Raw genomic sequence first — 20,550 nt, forward strand, 5'->3', positions numbered from 1 at the left:
TAAAAGGACTCATCTTTAGAATGAAGATGATTTTCTTCAGTCAGAGGGTGATGAATCTAGAATTCATTGCCACAGATGGTGATGGAGGCAAGTCATTGGGTATTTTTAAAGCAGAGATTGATAGGTTCTTGATTAGTAAGTGCGTCAATGGTAATGGGAAGGCAGGAGAATGGGGTTGCAAGGGAAAAATAGATCAGCCATGATAGACGGAGCAAACTCGATGGGCCAAATGGCCTATTTCTGCTCTGATATCATGATCCTATGATCCAGGTGCAGGGGTGCCTGGCGGTTTATATCAGTATCACTTCACGTTCAAAACAAGGACTTCTCATAGCTCAGTAAATCTAGTCCCCAGTGAGGTATGGAAATACATCTCATAATCAGCATTTAAAAAAAATTGGTTTGGCGTTTCCCAAAAGCATGTTCAAATCTGAACTGAGCTGTTAGCAGGCAACTGAACCATCCAATCAACAACTTGTGAGCAGTCCTGACCACCCATCTTCCTCATTGGAGAACCTCGTACTAGCTATAACCGGAATATACTGGACTTTATCTTGCACGACACGTTAGTCCATTTATTCTGTATCTATACACGGTGGACGGCTTGATTGTAATCATGTATAATCTTTCCACTGACAGGATAGCACGCAACAAAAAGCTTTTCACTGTGCCACGTGACAATAAACTAAACTAAACTAAATCCCAGCAGAGTGAAGGGTTCCGATCCAAAATCGTGCCTGTCCATCCCTGCCGAGATACTGCCTAACCTAATGAGGTTATGATTGAGGTTATGAGGTACCTCCAGCACTGTGTTTTACAGAGTCGGGGATAGGGGTTAGTGATGGAACCCCATCCTTAGTCTCATCCATGCCCCTCTCAAATGTCCCCTGTGATGAACAGCTGGAACTATCTCCATTTTATTATTTAACTCGTGTGATTAGTGAATGAATTTTTACTACTTTAGGCTTTTTCTTATTCACTAAATTTGGGCACAAAAGCAAAACTCTCCCGAGCAACTGTACGCCCAGAGTGCACAAGGCAACATGACCATCACTGCTCCCACGTCCTCATTGAAACAACACTGCCGGGCAGCTAGGATCCTTCTGCCTGTTAGCAGCCTGTCACTGACACGTAAGTGATGTGTTTGTTAGCATTTGCGAGATTCCTGTTACTAATGCCGTTAATGCGTTAGCCTACACAATCTGCCGGGCCTGCTATTATGCTGCATCGAATGCATCGCGGCACCATGGCAATAATCTCACACAACAAACTCCAGGTCAGCAACATGTCAGCGAACCAACAGCCAAGCGGTTTGGTTCGGGGTGAGTGAACCGAATCGTAATATGAACAGAAAAAATGTAAAATTATAAACCACAAAAATATATCAGATTTTTCATCTGGGACTGTGGTTCCCTGTCTCTCAGGATTTCCTTTGTTACCTTTCAGTCCAGTTTTAAATCAGATGCAAGCACTTCCACAAAACGCTGACAATCTCACTGGATTAAATTTCATTTCAATGCAAATTCACACAAAGATAAATGACACACTATTTATTTTTTGGCATCAACAATTGGTGGCAAAAAGACCATTGAATGAATGTAATAAAATGCAGTTATTCTAGCATTTTGTGTATATCTTTGGCCGTTGAATAGATATGTGACCGGTGTTCATACATAAACAGGCAACTTGAAGAATAAAACAGATTTACTTCTTAAAAGGAGAACTGGGGGGGGGGGGGGTTTGTAACCACAGATGGAAGATCCCCCTCTCCAAGCAGGACAATGCCAAACTGCACCATCATCTCCCGCAGATGGACGGATGCCAAGGAAGGGGGGGAGGGTTTAAAACTTGTTTCACAATTGTCCTATCAGCAACTTTCTCCCTTCGAGGGAAGGCAGTCACCTGTGATAAGGCTCTGACTAATTCGTACCTGATCTGTCACAAAGCTTATGATCTCGTGAGTTCCATCTGGCTTCTTGTCACCATCAGGATTGGAACTGCTTTGCTGCTTGACTTGCAAGTCAGCAAAGTCCATATATTCATGTCTTCGGAGCAGAATTAGGCCATTTGGCCCATCGAGTCTACTCTGCCATTTAATCATGGCTGATCTATCTTTCCCTCTCAACCCCATTCTTCTGCCTTCTCCTCATAACCCCTGACACTCTTACGAATCAAGAATCAGCCAATCTCTGCCTTAAAAATACCCAATGGCTTGGCCTCAACTGCCATCTGTGGCAATGAATTCCACAGATTCCCCTCCCTTTGACTACAGAAATTCCTCCTAATTTTCATTCTAAAGGTGTGTTCTTTGATTCTGAGGCTATGCTCTCTGGTCTTAGACTGTCCCACTAGTGGAAACATGCTCTCCACATCCACACTATCCGGGCCCATGTGTGTGGTCGCATTGGACCCTGGCCTTGATCTACAACATAGGTCGTAGCCATCTTCAAATCATCTTGGCAGATGTGGGCAAGTCACGTATGGCATGTATAATCTTTGAGCTGACTGGAAACCACACAACAAAGCTTTTCACTGTACCTCGATGTTGGACTGCCAGACCAGTGTTCACTGAGCTCACAAGCATGAGGGGTCACCAGCTGCAGATATATGTGGTCATGAAAGACATGCAACCAGAGGACATGTGGGATAATCTAGAACTGGGGGTGACTGTTCAAAGAGATGTGGTCTCCCAAATAAGACAGAGTTGCGACTTTGAGCATGTGATAAGGCGCTATATAAAATAAATGGATTATTATTATTATTATTAATATCGGTCGCCCTCTGAGAAGCTCCGAATCTTTGGAACTCTCTTCCTCGAAGGAAGCAGAGTCTTCCAGTGTTTTCAAGGCAGGGAAGGACAGATACTGAAGGAACAAAGGTTATCACAAGTAGAGAGGAATGCAGAATTGTGATTACAATCAGATCAGCCATGATTTAAAAATGCTGTTCAGATGGAAAGGATGCAGAGAGGACTTACAGGGTTGTTGCCAGGACTTGAGGGCCTGTGCTTTCGGGAGAGTTTTGGCAGGCTATGACTTTATTCAATGGTGTGCAGGAGGCTGAGTGGTGATCTTATGGAAGTGTATAATCATGAGGGGAAGAGATTAGGTGAATGCACAGAGCAGGGAAATCAAGAACCAGAGGACATAGTTTAAGGTGAAAGGGGAAAGATTTAATAGGAACCCTAGGGACAACTTTTTCCACACAGATGGTGGTGGGTATATGGAACCAGCTGCCAGAGGAGGTAGTTGAGGCAAGTACAATAATAACATTGAAAAGATATTTTGAACAGGTACATGGGTAGGAGAGGTTTAGTGGGATGCAGGCCAAACGCGGGCAAATGGAATTAGCTTAGATGGGGCACCTTAGTCAACGTGGATGAGTTGGGCTGAATGGCCTGCTACTATACTGTGGGACTCTATCAGGTGTGATGGGCAAAGTGGCCTCCACCTGTATGCGCTGATACATGCCTGTGGTGATGACGAGCTGACACACAACCACCCAGTCTATGTAGAGGAAGTCTCCCAAACATTCCCTCTGCCACCCATGACATAATTATCTGCCTTCAACACCACAGCGTTAATTATCATTGCAGCTACACACATCATCAGACAGCACACGAAAGAGAGGGCTATTCTGGGAAGAGATCTTCCTATATTCCACATGATTTGAAAATTACTTTGTCAAATATGTAACTTCAAGCTGAGGAGAATAGTGTCTCTAGATGATTGCTGTAAATCACCTCCCTTGTTGCCAGAACACAATGCACGTTTTGTGTTTCCATATCGCCAGTACATTTTTGTGATGGTACGCGCCAGATGTGAGATCAGCCGTGATATAAAAATGTTGTTCTGCTGGAAAAAGTGCAGAGAGGATTTGGGAGGGTGTTGCCAGGACACAAGGGCCTGTGCCATCGGGAGAGGTTGGGCAGGCTGGGACACTATTCCTTGGTGGGCAGGAGAATGAGGGGTGATTTTATCACATTTAGCTAAGGGATAATATAAATCAATGAATTAGAACATGTATTTGTTTAGACTTGGTGTTCAGTTCTTATGTCACAAGTTAAAGTGACCCCAATATTGGAACTATTGATGGAAAAAAAATGTAGCTCAATTTTAAATAGGCACAAAATGCTGGAGTAACTCAGCGGGACAGGCAGCATCTCTGGAGAGAAGGAATGGGCGAAGGAAGGAAGGAATGGTAGCTTCATTTCAAAAATTGATATGCATACCGGCACCTTTTAGTCGACAAGGAAAGCACTGCATATCACTATTTGTAAATAAAATAAAACGAAAGGCCATTTCTGCCCATTTTGCACTCTGCAGCACGAATCCAATGCTGGATTGGGTTAGTAATCTACTAATCCTGACCAGGTGACATATTTGGGTTGGAGTTGACCGTGAGGAGGCGGTGAGCTGAGGATGTGCCCGGTTATGGTGCTCCCTGGCACGTTAAACTGGTGCACAGGGTGCATAGCTGTAGGGATCTCTGACAAACTGCATCTCCTCGTGAAGGATAACAAGCCAGCGTGAGGCAGAGTTTCCACACTGTGAGACTTTGTACTCTGACAACCACAGCGGGATGGCTGACGTGAGCGTTTCCACGATCGGACTTACCTCCAGGTACGACATGGAGACTGTGTATTCCATATCGTCACTCGTCTCTTCAATGCACTTGAACAAGTCGTTGAGGGTCCGTACATAAATGCCCGGCTCACTATCTGTCCCCAACATTGTGTACGTTTTCCCTGCACCTAGACAACAAAGATGGACAGGAAAACACGTTGACACAAGGAACTTGTGCAAGGACACAAGCACTAGTTTACAAAAAAAAGATACAAAGTGCTGGAGTAACTCAGCAGGTCAGGCAGCATCTCTGTAGAAAAGGAATAAGTGACGTTTTGGATCAGAACAAGGAAGGGTCCCGATCCAAAACATCATTTACTCCTTTTCTCCAGAGATGCTGCCTGACCTGCTGAGTTACTCCATCATCTTTGTGTGCAAGAATGTATTGGCTTTGGAAGGGCTAAGGGTGTGGATTTACCTGTGTGAAGCATAGACTTCAATTAAACTACAAGTTCCGCAAAGGTCTGGAGCCGCTTCTCTTCACGTTGAATATTAATGATTTGGATAAGGGGATTGAAGGCTTTGTGGACAAGTTTCTGTTTCTGTCTTCTGCTGCACAACCGCCAACAGCTGGGCTAGTTGTGCAGGTTTCGCTCACGTGGGTACAGGTTGCAAAAAGGGTCATTTCGATTTTTTTTGTGGGCAAGTTTGGTGAGATGATCCATGTCCAAGCTGTCGAGTTGTGACTCGAGTTGCACATCTGGTGGTGTCGGGAGAGATGTTCCACTCTGGGATAGTCCATTGAAAATAGTGACTGTAGGTAGCTATTTTTGTTTGCTGTAATTCTAGTATAAATGAAGTGGAGTTTGCAGATGATGCTAAGACAGCTGGAGGGGCAGGCAGTGTAGAGGAGGCAAGGACTCCACAGGGTAGGAGCGTGGGCAGAGAAGTGGCAGATGAAATTCAGTATTCAGTGCAGAGTCTTGCACTTTGGTAATATTAATAAATGGAGAGAGAATCCAGAAATCGGAGCTGCAAAAGGACTTGGGAGCTGGTGCATGAGTCCCAAGAAGTTAATTAGCAAGGCGAATCGGTAGTAAAAAATGCAAATTCAATGCTAGCATTTACATCAAGAGGACTGGAATACAAAAACATAGATGTAATGCTGAGGTTCTATAAGGTGCTGGTTAGGCCGCATTTGGAGTACTGTGAGTAAATTTGGGCCCCATATCTAAGGAAGGATGTGCTGGCTCTGGAGAGGGTCCAGAGGAGGTTGACAAGAATGATTCCAGGAATGAGTGAGTTAGCACATGATGAGCGTTTGACAGCACTGGGTCTCTACTCGCTGGAGTTTAGAAGGTTGAGGGGGGACCTCATTGAAACTGACAGAATAATGAAAGGCATAGATAGAGTGGAAAGGATGTTTCCACTGGTGGGAGAGTCCAGGACTACAGAGGCCATAGCCTCAGAATTAAAGGGCGCTCGCTTAGAAAGGAGGTAACGAGGAATTTCTTTAGTCACAGGGTAGTTAATCTGTGGAACTCATTACCACAGAGGGCTGCGGAGGCCAAGTCAGTGGATATTTTTAAGGCAGAGAAAGACAAATTCTTAATTAGAACGGGTGTCAAGGGTTATTGGGAGAAGCCAGTAAAATGGGATTAGGAGGCAGAGATCAGCCATGATTGAATGGCGGAGTAGACTTGATTGGCAGAATGGCCTAATTCTATTCCTATAACTTATGAACTTACTTACGAACTACAAGGTGGGATTGCATCAATTATTATTACTTTTGCCAATATGAACCCAAGCTAATTGTACACACAGGCACGGCCGTTAGAAGGAAACTGTGCATGGAGCTTGCTTCACTGAGGCTCAACATGCCACCAGTTCCTGCACTTCACATCCAAACTGACGAGAAACTAGGGAACGATGCAATCTTTCAGTCTGGTGTCACCTCCAAGTATTTAGTGCATGTGCAATAGAAATTTATGTGAGATAAAGATTAGAATTGAATCTTTCAAATTCACAGTTTAATTTGTGGTGGTATCGTGAAATCTCATTAATAACCTTCCTCTCTCATCAGCCGAATAATTGAAAGCCTTGCTACCAAAGATCAGTAGTTTGCCCTGATACCAATGTCACTGAACAAGTGGTGCACACAGGGTAATGTTACAGACTAAAGAGACGGCAATCCAACATGTCTGCTGACTCAACTTCATGTTACATGGAATGATAAAATTCTACTTCAAATCAGCAAGTTAGCTTCAATATAATGAAGAAACAAAAAACTGCAGATGCTGGTTAATACACAAAAGAGCACAAAGTGCTGGAGTAACTCAGTGGGTCAGGCAGCATCTCTGGAGAACATGGATAGGCGACGATTTGGGCCGAGACCCTTCTTCGGCTTTAATATTACATGGTTTTTAAGCATAAACACAAATGATTTTAAGAGTGCTCCATTTGGCAATAAATACCATGCTGCCTACCTGTGGGCCCATAAGCAAATACGGTGGCATTGTACCCTGAAATAACTCCCTCAATCAGATCCTTGGTGGTTGACCGATACACATCGTCCTTGAAAAAATACAAAATAGATTAATAATAAAAGCAAAGGACGTGGAACACACGAGACTGAGGGGTGATCTTGTAGAGGTGTATAAAATCATGATGGTAAATGCACAGTTTTTTTTTCCTGGAGTAGGGGAAATCAAGAGCTAGAGGGCGTAGGTTTAAGGTGAGATTGGAAAGATTTAATAGGAACCTGAGGGGCAACATTTTCCATACAGAAGGTGGTGGGTTGATGGCTCGAGTTGCCAGAAGAGGTAGTTGAGGCAAGTATTAGAACCACATTTAAAAGACACTTGGACACGGATAGGAAAGGTTTAGAGGGATATGGGCCAAACATGGGGAAACGTAACTAGCTTAGATGAGGCACCTTGGTCAGCATGCATGAGTTGGGCCGATGGGCCTATTTACGCACTGTATGACTCTATGACAAATTCACAGAGGCCATTGATTAATCTATATCATAAGCAGCATTGGTGTTTGTGGAAGAAGAGATAAAAATGCTGGAATAACTCAACGGGTCAGGCAGCATCTCAGGAGAACATGGATAGGTGATGTTTCGGGTCAGGACCCTTCTTCAGACTGATTGTAGGGGGATGGAAAGAAAGTCAGAAGGGAGAAAAGACAGAACAAAGTGTGGCAGGTAATATGTGAACAGAGTTAAGGGGGGGGTTGATGGGTGTTGGTATTTGTGGGCTGTTGTGGGTCCAAACTAGCTGCTGACTTCCACTGTTATAATAATAACAAATATATCAAATATAATATCAAAATACATCAGTTACTGAGTTACACAACACAGAAACAGGCCCTTCAGCCTAACTCGTCCATGCTACCTTCTGGCCAGATCCATTTAATTTAGAATAGTTTCGATATACAGTGCAGAAACAGGCCCTTCGGCCCACCGATTCTGCACCAACCAGCAATCCTTGTTCACTTGCACTATTCTATACACTAGGGACAATTTACGATTTTTACCAAAGCCAATTCACCTAATGTCCTAGGGGAAGTGTTTGCTAGTGCTGTCGGGGAGGATTTAAACTAATGTGGCAGGGGGATGGGAGTAGGAGCAGAGAGACAGAGGGGTGTAAAATGAGGGTAGAAGCAACAGGTAGCAAGGTGAAAAGTAAAAGTGGTAGGCAGACAAATCCAGGGCAAAAATCAAAAAGGGCCACTTTTCAACATAATTGTATAAGGGGTAAGACAGTTGTAAAAACAAGCCTGAAGGCTTTGTGTCTCAATGCAAGGAGTATACGTAATAAGGTGGATGAATTAAATGTGGAGATAGTTATTAATGATTATGATATAGTTGGGATTACGGAGACATGGCTCCAGGGTGACCAAGGCTGGGAGCTCAACATCCAGGGATATTCTATATTCAGGCGGGATAGACAGAAAGGAAAAGGAGGTGGGGTAGCGTTACTGGTTAGAGAGGAGATTAAAGCAGTGGAAAGGAAGGACATTAGCTTGGAGGAAGTGGAATCGATATGGGTAGAGCTACGAAACACTAAGGGGCAGAAAACGCTAGTGGGAGTTGTGTACAGGCCACCTAACAGCAGTAGTGAGGTTGGGGATGGCATCAAGCAGGAAATTAGAAATGCATGCACTAAAGGTGCAGCAGTTATAATGGGTGACTTCAATCTACATATAGATTGGGTGAACTAAACTGGCAGGGGTGCTGAGGAAGAGGATTTCTTGGAATGTTTGAGAGATGGTTTTCTAAACCAACATGTCGAGGAACCAACGAGAGAACAGGTAATTCTAGACTGGGTATTGAGTAATGGGGAAGGGTTAGTTAACAGTCTTGTTGTGCGAGGCCCCTTGGGCAAGAGTGATCAGAATATGGTAGAGTTCTTCATTAGGATGGAGAGTGACAAAGTCGATACAGAAACAAGTGTTCTGAACTTAAAGAAAGGTAACTTTGAGGGTATGAGGCGTGAATTGTCCAAGATAGACTGGCGATTGATGCTGAAAGGGTTGACGGTGGACATGCAATGGAAGGCATTTAAAGGTCGCATGGATGAACTACAACAAGTGTTCATCCCAGTTTGGCAAAAGAACAAACCAGGAAAGGTAGTGCATCCGTGGCTAACAAGGGAAATCAAGGATAGTATTAAAACAAAAGATGAAGCATACAGATTAGCCAGAAAAAGTAGCATACCAGAGGACTGGGAGAAATTCAGAGTCCAGCAGAGGAGGACAAAGGGCTTAATTAGGAAAGGGAAAATAGATTATGAGGGAAAACTGGCAAGGAACATAAAAACAGACTGCAAAAGCTTTTATAGATATGTCAAGAGAAAAAGATTAGTTAAGGCAAATGTAGGTCCCTTGCAGTCGGAAACAGGTGAATTGGTCATAGGGAACAAGGAGATGGCAGACCAATTGAACAAATACTTTGGTTCTGTCTTCACTAAGGAAGACATAAACCGTCTGCCGGAAATAGCGGGGGACCGGTGGTCTAATGAGATGGAGGAACTGAGGGAAATTCAGGTTAGTCGGGAAGTGGTGTTAGGTAAATTAAATGGATTAAAGGCAGATAAATCCCCAGGGCCAGATAGGCTGCATCCCAGAGTGCTTAAGGAAGTAGCCTCAGAAATAGTGGATGCATTAGTGATAATTTTTCAAAACTCTTTAGATTCTGGAGTAGTTCCTGAGGACTGGAGGGTAGCTAATGTAACCCCACTTTTTAAAAAGGGAGGGAGAGAGAAAACGGGGAATTATAGACCAGTTAGCCTAACATCGGTAGTGGGGAAAATGCTAGAGTCAGTTATTAAAGATGTGATAGCATCACATTTGGAAAGTGGTGAAATCATCGGACAAAGTCAGCATGGATTTACCAAAGGCAAATCATGTCTGACGAATCTTATAGAATTTTTCGAGGATGTAACTAGTAGAGTGGATAAGGGAGAACCAGTCGATGTGTTATATCTGGACTTTCAGAAGGCCTTCGACAAGGTCCCACATAGGAGATTGGTGTACAAACTTAAAGCACACGGTATTGAGGGTTCAGTTTTGAGGTGGATAGAAAATTGGTTGGCGGACAGGAAGCAAAGAGTAGGAATAAACGGGTCCTTTTCGGAATGGCAGGCAGTGACTAGTGGGGTACCGCAAGGCTCAGTGCTGGGACCCCAGTTATTTACAGTGTATATTAATGATTTGGACGAGGGAATTGAATGCAACATCTCTAAGTTTGCGGATGACACGAAGCTGGGTGGCAGTGTTAGCTGCGAGGAGGATGCTAGGAGGCTGCAGAGTGACTTGGATAGATTAGGCGAGTGGGCAAATGCATGGCAGATGCAATATAATGTGGATAAATGTGAGGTTATCCACTTTGGCGGCAAGAACAGGAAAGCAGAGTATTACCTGAATGGTGACCGATTGGGAGAAGGGGAGATGCAACGTGACCTTGGTGTCATGGTGCACCAGTCATTGAAAGCAAGCATGCAGGTGCAGCAGGCAGTGAAGAAAGCGAATGGTATGTTGGCATTCATAGCAAGAGGATTTGAGTTTAGGAGCAGGGAGGTTCTGCTGCAGTTGTACAGGGCCTTGGTGAGACCGCACCTGGGGTATTGTGTGCAGTTTTGGTCTCCTAACCTGAGGAAAGACGTTCTTGCCTTAGAGGGAGTACAGAGAAGGTTCACCAGATTAATCCCTGGGATGGCGGGACTTGCATATGAGGAAAGACTGGATAGACTGGGCTTGTACTCGCTGGAATTTAGAAGACTGAGGGGGGATCTTATAGAAACATATAAAATTCTTAAGGGGTTGGAGAGGCTAGATGCGGGAAGATTGTTCCCGATGTTGGGGGAGTCCAGAACCAGGGGTCACAGCTTAAGGATAAGGGGGGAGTCTTTTAGGACCGAGATGAGAAAACATTTCTTCACACAGAGAGTGGTGAGTCTGTGGCATTCTCTGCCACAGAAGGTAGTTGAGGCCGGTTCATTGGCTATATTTAAGAGGGAGTTAGATGTGGCCCTTTTTGCTAAAGGGATCAGGGGGTATGGAGAGAAGGCAGGTACAGGCTACTGAGCTGGATGATCAGCCATGATCATATTGAATGGTGGTGCAGGCTCGAAGGGCCGAATGGCCTACTCCTGCACCTATTTTCTATGTTTCTATGTCTATGTTTCTAAATCAGCATGTCTTTGGAAAGTGGGAGGAAACCGGAGCACACAGAGAAAACCCACGTGATAACAGGGAGAATGAACAAACTCTGCACCCAGAGTCAGGATCGAACCCGGGTCTCTGGCATTGCAATGCAGCAACCCTACCGCTGCACCACTGTATCACCCTCATTGGCTGTCAAGCACAATGGGACTACCTGGTGTCATGAGAAGTGTATAAATGTCTTTAACTGTGGAACATTGGTCGACCCATTTAAGTGTCAGTCTCATTGGAGTCGTAAGTAGGAAACTTCTGCTGAGAGATGGCAGACTTCCCTCCAGAGGGGCTACATCAAACTCAGTGGTAGGAGTGGCCATCATTACAAAGCCCAACCACAGCTTACTAACTACTTTTTAACTATCACGGACTGTCAGGACAGGGTTTTAGCCCAGGTCGCTGGTCTGTTAGTCCAGGCCTCCACACTTTCCCCAAGGCCTCCCCTTTCAACAAATGAATAACAAATGAATAATCTTTTGTGATCATCAAATAATATTCAGCACCTGCAAACAGATCAATAAATTCCAAATAAGACATTCAGCATGTTTATTGCTTTTTTTAAATTGAGGCATCTATAAATTTACTGCTTATAATAACATTCAGTGATAGCTCGGTTGTATCAGAACCGAATACTTTTCCAATCGCTTAAAACAAAAGTTTTGATGATTCTTTGATTTTTTTAAGGCTGGTGATCTGAAATACACTTTCTGAAGTGGAGATTGTCGAGTCAGATCTTTGGATAGTAATTAAAACAAATATATAGAGGTAGATCAAAGTGGCAAAATCTCCAAATTGACCTGTGGCCTAATCCACTTGTCCAGATGGCGGTGATTCATAACGGAAGTGAAAAATCCATCTGAGATTCAACTTGCATAAAACAGTTTGCTGAACCACACCAGCAACAGACCTCTAGTTCCCAGGGAGCCCAGTCACCGGGCGGCGCAGTGGTAGAGTTGCTGCCTTGCAGCGCTTACAGCGCCAGAGATCTGGGTTCGATCCCAGCTACGGGTGCTGTCAGTAAGGAATTTGTACGTTCTCCCTGTGACCGCGTGGGTTTTCTCCCTTGTGTGTGTGGGATAGTGTTAATGGGCGGGGGTCGCTGGACGGTGCGGACTCGGTTGGCTGAAGAGCCTGTTTCTGCGCTGTATCTCTAAACTAAACTAAAGCCATGAATCAGAGACCGGAGGCCAGCTGAAATGTGCGGCGTACAGCTTCACTATTCTGTTGGATTGTTCCAGCTATTTGTTTACAACAAACATCACCATAGACAGCAGTCCAACCAAGAATTACCTGGTCTGAGCCCAACGGTCTGCTGCCTGTTGCTGTCACCAATATTTCAACAACTTATGTTGTGCTCTGCCCCACATGATGTTAAAGTTTAGATGTATAAATCTTGCATCCTGCTCCAAGACACAAACACTGAATAAATGTAACCCATTCATATTTTTGATTTGATGGTGATGAAACGGAATCAAACATTTTGTTTGGTAAGTTGTCACCTTGCTTTACAGTGATCATTCAGATGCATCAAAAATCATATTTCTTGCCTCTACATTCAACATTCACAAGATATCAGGTTTAGATGGCTACGATTTTGAATCCCACACAGGCATTGCTCACTCTGAATGTCACTAATGCCACAGTAACCCTTGAGAAAATGTTCCTTCAGGTGCCCTTGTGCGGGGCTGATATCAATATCACAACTGTTACGGGGTGGGGTAAAACTGGACAGTGAATTGTGAGTGAGCCTTGCCCATGGTGTTGTGCAAGAGTAAATGCCTCACCTGCGTTGCAGAGTAATTGAAGGTTACGTCAAACAGGTACGATTTCTCCCGAGACCGGTTGGCTCGCAGTATGTCATCAGGATCTCCCATTGGGTCCATCAGCACCACCATCTGTAGGGGGGCAACATGTAAAGGTGAATGAAGGCAACTTCCCCGACCCCCATGTGAAGCAGCCGTCTGCGTGAGGTATATCTGGGCAAGGAAACCGCGCGTCGTGTGGAATATGTCAGAACGTCCAACTTGGTTGAAAATAAAAAGTGAGGAATGTTTTACATGCGGAGCAATTGAAGTGTTAGTCCTGAGCGGTGCCTGTACGTCCTGGTATACCAATCACTGCAAGTAAAAATGCAGGTTCATCAAGCGACTAGGAAAGCAAATGGTAGTTTTTCCAGTTGTAGAATTATTTCAAGAGTTAGAAGAGTGTTTTATTGTCATACTCCAAAGACATACAGGTATGTAGGTTAATTGGCTGGGTAAATGTAAAAATTGTCCCTAGTGGGTGTAGGATAGTGTTAATGTACGGGGATCACTGGGCGGCACGGACTTGGAGGGCCGAAAAGGCCTGTTTCCGGCTGTATATATATGATATGATATGTCCCAAAATGGAACAATGAAATTCTTACTTGCAGCAGTACAACAGATATATAAACATAGTACTCTGTAAACACCATTATAAGTAACAAAAAGGTCCAGTATATATGTATGTGTGTGCGTGTGTGAGTGCGTGCACGCATGCGTCTGTGTATGAACAAACAACAACAGTGCAAAGACAAAAACAATGCCCCAAGTCTATGTAGTTCTGAGCGTATTTGGAGGTTGTAGTGTTTAATAGCCTGATGGTTGTCGGGAAGAAGCTGCTCCTGAATCTGGATGTTACATTTTTCAGGTTCCTGTACTTTCTTCCTGATGGCGGGAGTGAAGTAAGAGTGTGGCCAGGGTGGTGTGGGTCTCTAATGATGCTGGCTACTTTTTGAGGCAGCAACTCCTATAGATCCTTTCAATGATGGGGAGGTTAGTATCCATGATGGACAGGGCAGTGTTCACCACTTTTTGCAATCTTCTTTGTTCCTGGGCGTTTGAGTTGCAACCAGTCAATATGCTCTCTACTGTACACCTGTAGAAGATCAAGAGACTATTCGTTGACATATTGAATCTCCTCAGTCTTCTCAGGATGTAGAGGTGTTAGTGAGCTGTGTTTATGATTGCATCAGTATGCTGGGTCCAGGATTGATCTTTAGAGTTATGCACGCCCAGGAATGTGAAGATTTTGACTCTCTCCTCCACTGTCCCGTCGATGAAGGCAGGTTTGTGGATCCTTGCCTTCCTCTTAACAAAAAAAAAATTTGAAACAATGTATGGAGGAATGTTAAACATTTTACATTCATCTGCTTTCAATGACAGCAATGTCCACATTATTCCTTTGTCCCCATCACCGTAACTTATTTCCTTACACAGGAAATAAAATTGCTTCAAGTGAAATCATTATTGAAAATACAAACAGTCCGCAGAAACATTCTCTGGCAGCTGAATATTGTATTTTGGGATGTCCCTGGGCTATTGCCTGTGTCTTGGGCTTCTCAATCTATTCTGCTCTTATTGATTATTAATGGCGTGCCTCATATTTCCCTGCAGATGTTCAGGACAAACGTTGCTGGTGTGGTTTACGTCCCTCTTTCCGTATGGAAGGAACGGGAGCTTAATTTGTGTGTTAACAAACTAAAAGTAGTTATTCTGCAGAAATCAACAGATAAATGTAAAGTTCCGATGTCACCCCACAGCAGATAACCACCTCAAACTTATTTAGAGTATTGCATGCAGTTCTGGTTACCTCATCATGGGAAGGATGTGGAAGCTTTAGAGAGGGTGCAGAAGAGGTTTACCAGGATGTTGCCTGGTTTAGAAAATATAAGGAGAGCTTGGACAGACTTTGATTGTTTTCTCGACAACACCGGAGATTAAGAACAGACCTGATACAAGTATATAAAATTATGATAGGCATAGATAGGGTAGACAGCTTTGCTTGAAGGTGAGGGGAGCAATGTTTAACGAAGATGTGTGGGGCAAGTTCTTTTTTACACAGGGAGTGGTGGGTGTCTGGAACAAACTGCCAGAGGGGTGGTGATGGAGACAAATACGATGCTGGCAGTGTAAATGCTTTTAGGTAGGTACGTTGATATGCTTGGAATGGAGGGGTATGGATCACCTGCAGGCATAGCAGCTCTGACTTTTAAAAGACATTTAGACAGAGATATGGATAGAAAGGTTTTAGAGGGTTATGAGGAAAATGCAGGCAAACGGGACCGGCCCAGAATGTGAACGAACTTGGTCAGTATGGACAAGGTGGGCCGAATGGTATGTTTCCATGCTGTACAGCTCTATGACTCTAAAGAGCTGGCCATTCAGGATTGAAAAGAGAAATTTCTTCATAGAGTCATACAGTATGGCATGCTGACCAAGATGCCCCATTTATGTCAGTGCATTTACCCGCATTTGGCCCAAACCCCTTAAAACCTTTCCTACCCACGTACCTGCCCACGGGTCTTTATACTCGGAGGTTGTAGCCTTTGGAGCACCCTGCTTCGTGGTGGAGGCTTGATCACAGATTGGATTCTATGAAGAAATTTCTCTTTTCAATCCTGATTGGCCAGTATTGATCAATACTTTCCTGATATTAAAGGAAATCTATGATAAGGTGATAGGTCATGAAATTGTTTGAGACATTAAATCGGCCGGATTCTTGCTGATGGGTGAAGGAGTCTCGAATGGTTACATGTCCTTGTGTTCCTGCTTCACGTGTTCTTAAAATTAAACAAGAGCAGCCTTTAGAAATCAAGCAACTAATTCACATTGTGCCTAATGGGGGTCTTTAGACTTTGGAGATATAGTGCGGAAACAGGCCCCTCGGCCCACCATGTCCACGCCAACCAGTGATCACCCCGTACACTAGCACTATCCTACACACTAGGGACAATTTATAATTTTACAGAAGCCAGTTAACCTACAAACTTGTACGTCTTTGGAGTGTGGGAGGAAACCGGAGCACCCGGAGGAAACACACGTGGTCACAGGGAGAATGCACAAACTCCATACAGACAGCACCCGTAGTCAGGATCGAACCCGGAACTCTGGCGCTATAAGGCAGCAACTCTACCGCTGCGCCACTGTGCCGTCCTGAACATTTCCACACTGAAAAAGGTTTGGACTGTGTACCCTATCTATGCCTCTTGGCATTGTATATATGACTAGAGGACATAGCTTTTGGATGAGAGGGACAAACTTTAAAGGAGATTGGCAGGCGTTTTTTTAACGTGGGGGGGTGTTGCAAAACAGGCAATTATTGAGCTACGTAAGAGGATAAGAGTGAAAGAATTAAACTAATGTCTAATTCTAATGATCCACCCGACCTCCGCAGGAGGCTCCACAGCAGGTGGGCGAGCGGATCGAGCGCAGCCTGAGGTAGCTGCACGGAGCGGCGGTGGAAGGAGCCGATGGCATCTCGCTGGGCCAAGCCGACCCTGACTTCACTGATCCAGTGCCGCCCGGACGCCCGGCCTTAGAGTGAGAAAATAAGATATTGCACATCTCCGTGGGCAAGAGCGGAGTTTTCAGAGACTTGAAATTTGTGAAATGGCGCCGGAACAGCGGCGACTCTCTGTGTGCTGGCCCAGATGAGGAGCCATTGTAATCATGTACGGCACAATCTGGCTGGTCAGCACGCACAACAAGCGTTTTACTGTGTCTTTGTTCACGTGACATTATACTAAATTAAACTATGAAATAGCTGCTTCCCCAAGCCCGCATATCAATGTGATGCGCAGCTGGATAATCTCTGCATCCTGGCCTATAAATCCTTACGTTATTCATTTCCTCAGCAGGTCACTGGAATAACAATGAGCTATTATGTAACTGTTCATAACTGGTTTAATATTGTTAATGTTATGAATATTTCTAGTTCAATGGGTTTAATTTACATGAAATTACGACCAGGAAGTAAATGAGATAATCCTCAGTGAAAATAACGTGTTTACAATTCTTAATTGATTGCATGATTCTTTTTATATTAAAATGTTTTTTTTGGATAAGGTTGGATAAACTCGGATTGTCTCCTCTGGGGCGCCGGAGGTTGAGGGGAAATATATTAAATGATGCGAGGCATAGATAGGGTAGACAGTCAGAACCTTTGGCACAGGATGGAAATGTCAAAGATTAGGGGGCATAGTTTTAAGATGAGAGGGACAAAATTTAAATGAGATTGGGATGGGGTTTTTTTTTTAGACAATAGCTCTAACTGTGCCATCCCAAGGTTGGTAGTGGAGGCAGGTGTGATAGTGGCGTTTCAGAGGCTTTTCGACAGGCACATGGATATGCAGGGAATCGAGGGATATGGATCAAGTGCAGGCGGATGAGATTAGTTTAACTTGGCATATGTTCAGCACCAATATTGTGGGCTGAAGGGCCTGTTCCTTTGTAGGATGGTTCCGTGTTTCATGTTCTTAAACCCTAACTTCAAGACGCATAGAATTCAGTCAATGCCTATTATATTTTGAGCTGATAAAAAACAGACAGATGTTATAATGAAATCTGATATTACCAACCTAACTTTGTATTTCATATTTCCAGCATTCATACTTGATCTTTTTCCCCTGAATTAGATCCTTGTAGAACTTGGATAATGTTGAAGAATGACAAATTATTGATTCAGATACAAAAGTTTGTCAGCTGGGGATGTTAAATTCAATTATTTAAATAAACTGTGAGGTGAGGTGACACTAGTTTTCATACATTTCAAATTCCCTCACGACATCTATCAGCCCATCAGTTGAATGCTGGCTCTTTACGGTTCTTTGCATAAACATTTACCACTTATTTCCCCACAACACATTCAATTGTAAGGGAAGATATCATATTGGAATGTCTAAGGGAGTTCATTCCTCACTGCAATTTCACCAATTGTTCTCCTGAAGGTTTTATCTCATTAGGTAAGATATTGGATGAGTAGTGGCTGAGGAGATGAAAGGTTGATACATTCATCAAATCATGCTACCTCTACACATCAAAACTAATCGTGAAGAATTCTCATCTGGGAAATCTATAGCTGTGGAGTCATAATGTGAACTGTTCTGAATCAAAATTCAAATTAACCTTCTAAACTCAGCGTGGCATTTTGGTTTTGAACCACGGTTTAGCTCAGTGAACAATGGAATGGTAGGATTGGGTAAAGTAAACTGGATCCAAATCGATCAGTGTGAGATTATCGCGGAGAAGGAAGTATTGGCAGTAACAGGATCGTTCCGAGTCAACATGGATTTACAAAGGGGAAATCATGCTTGACTAATCTTCTGGAATTTTTTTGAGGATGTCACTAGGAAAATCGACAGGGGAGAGCTGGTGGATGTATTGTACCTTGACTTTCAGAAAGCCTTCGACAAGGTCCCACATAGGAGATTAGTGGGCAAAATTAGAGCACATGGTATTGGGGGTAGGGTACTGACATGGATAGAAAATTGGTTGGCAGACAGAAAGCAAAGAGTGGGGATAAATGGGTCCCTTTCAAAATGGCAGGCAGTTACTAGAGGGGTACCGCAAGACAGCTATTTACAATATACATTAATGACTTGGATGAAGGGATTAAAAGTAACATTAGCAAATTTGCAAATGACACAAAGCCGGGTGGCAGTGTGAACTGTGAGGAAGATGCTATGAGGTTGCAGGGTGACTTGGACAGGATATATGAGTGCGCAGATGCATGGGAGATGCAGTTTAATGTGGATAAGTGTGAGGTTATCCACTTTGGTGGTAAGAATAGGAAGGCAGATTATTATCTGAATGGTGTCAAGTTAGGAAAAAGGGACGTACAACGAGATCTGGGTGTCCTGGTGCATCAGTCATTGAAAGGAAGCATGCAGGTACAGCAGGCAGTGAAGAAAGCCAATGGAATGTTGGCCTTCATAACAAGAGGAGTTGAGTATAGGAGCAAAGAGATCCTTCTGCAGTTGTACATGAGCCTAGTGAGACCGCACCTGGAGTTCTGTGTGCAGTTTTGGTCTCCAAATTTGAGGAAGGATATTCTTGCTATTGAGGGCGTGCAGCGTAGGTTTACTAGGTTAATTCCCGGAATGGCGGGACTGTCATATGTTGAAAGACTGGAGCGACTAGGCTTGTATACACTGGAATTTAGAAGGATGAGGGGTTCTTATTGAAACATATGATTATTAAGGGGTTGGACACGTTAGAGGCAGGAAACATGTTCCCAATGTTGGGGGAGTCCAGAACCAGGGGCCAAGGTTTAAGAATAAGGGATAGGCCATTTAGAACGGAGATGAGGAAAAACTTTTTCAGTCAGAGAGTTGTAAATCTGTGGAATTCTCTGCCTCAGAAGGCAGTGGAGGCCAATTCTCTGAATGCTTTCAAGAGAGAGCTAGACAGAGCTCTTAAGGATAGCTGAGTCAGGGGATATGGGGAGAAGGCAGGAACGGGGTACTGATTGAGAATGATCAGCCATGATCACATTGAATGGTGGTGCTGGCTCGAAGGGCCGATGGCCTACTCCTGCACCTATTGTCTATTGTCTATTGGTGCTGTAGGAGGTGTTATTGTGGAACAGCTTCTATTATTACAATAGAGATAAAGTGTGGAAACCCAACATTGATCAATAGCAGGCCGTACATCTGCTCCACCTTTTACACTGACAATACCTTTGATAAAAGTGAACTTGGTCAACAGTGATCTTATAGGGGTCCTTTTGATGTTCTTTGGACACTGTAAGATCCTGGTTGATTCCAAGTGCCCTCAGAATTAATGGTTAATAGTTGCAACATTTCTTCCCATGGAGTTCAGAAGCCATTTAATTTTCTGTGCAAAAATACTCTGGAAATATCGCACTTTTATTATCAAACGTAATGCCAAAAAGGGTTTTACCTATAAGCCCAGCTATTAGCATAAATAAATATTCCCCAGTGGTCATTTATTTCATGTGGGGCAGGGAATAAATGTGGAAATGTAATTGGCACCCACCACTCCTAATGTTAAGCTTTCCTAGAGAAATTCTGGATGTCCAAGAAACACATGATACAAATTTAATTTGCAATCGGTGGAATGGAATTATAATAACCAAATTTGCATTGACAATCTAGGGCATAAATTACGAAACGTTTCTAAAAAATATGAAGAGCTCGTGGCTTCAATAACAAACCATGCATTCACTGTGGATACCATAAGACCATAAGACATAGGAGCAGAATTAGTCCATTGAGCCCATCGAGTCTGCTCCGCCATTCAATCATGCAGACTTCTACAGCCAGGTTTCGACCCGAAACGTTACCTAATCCTCTTCTTCCTAGATGCTGCCTGACCCACTGAGTTACTCCAGCATTTTGTATCTATCCACCTATCACTTGCCAGGCTCCCCCCCCTTCCCCCCCCCACACACACACACACACACTTTCAGTCTGAATAGGGATCCCAACCTGAAACATCAT

General features: G+C 43.8%; 1 protein-coding gene across 2 annotated transcripts in view; it reads right to left on the reverse strand.

Moving 5' to 3' along the window:
* Positions 1-20,550, reverse strand: part of kif19 (kinesin family member 19) — a 109,519-nt gene that overhangs the window by 40,662 nt on the left and 48,307 nt on the right. For both annotated transcript variants that reach the window (XM_078401119.1, XM_078401118.1), the window contains exons 3-5: positions 13,073-13,183; positions 7,052-7,139; positions 4,617-4,753 (exon numbers count right to left, since the gene is read on the reverse strand). In XM_078401119.1, coding sequence (XP_078257245.1) covers positions 4,617-4,753; positions 7,052-7,139; positions 13,073-13,183 — 336 coding nt within the window. The remainder of the gene's footprint in view (positions 1-4,616; positions 4,754-7,051; positions 7,140-13,072; positions 13,184-20,550) is intronic.

Source organism: Rhinoraja longicauda, chromosome 6 (assembly GCF_053455715.1).
Source record: "Rhinoraja longicauda isolate Sanriku21f chromosome 6, sRhiLon1.1, whole genome shotgun sequence".
Taxonomy (NCBI): domain Eukaryota; kingdom Metazoa; phylum Chordata; class Chondrichthyes; order Rajiformes; family Arhynchobatidae; genus Rhinoraja; species Rhinoraja longicauda.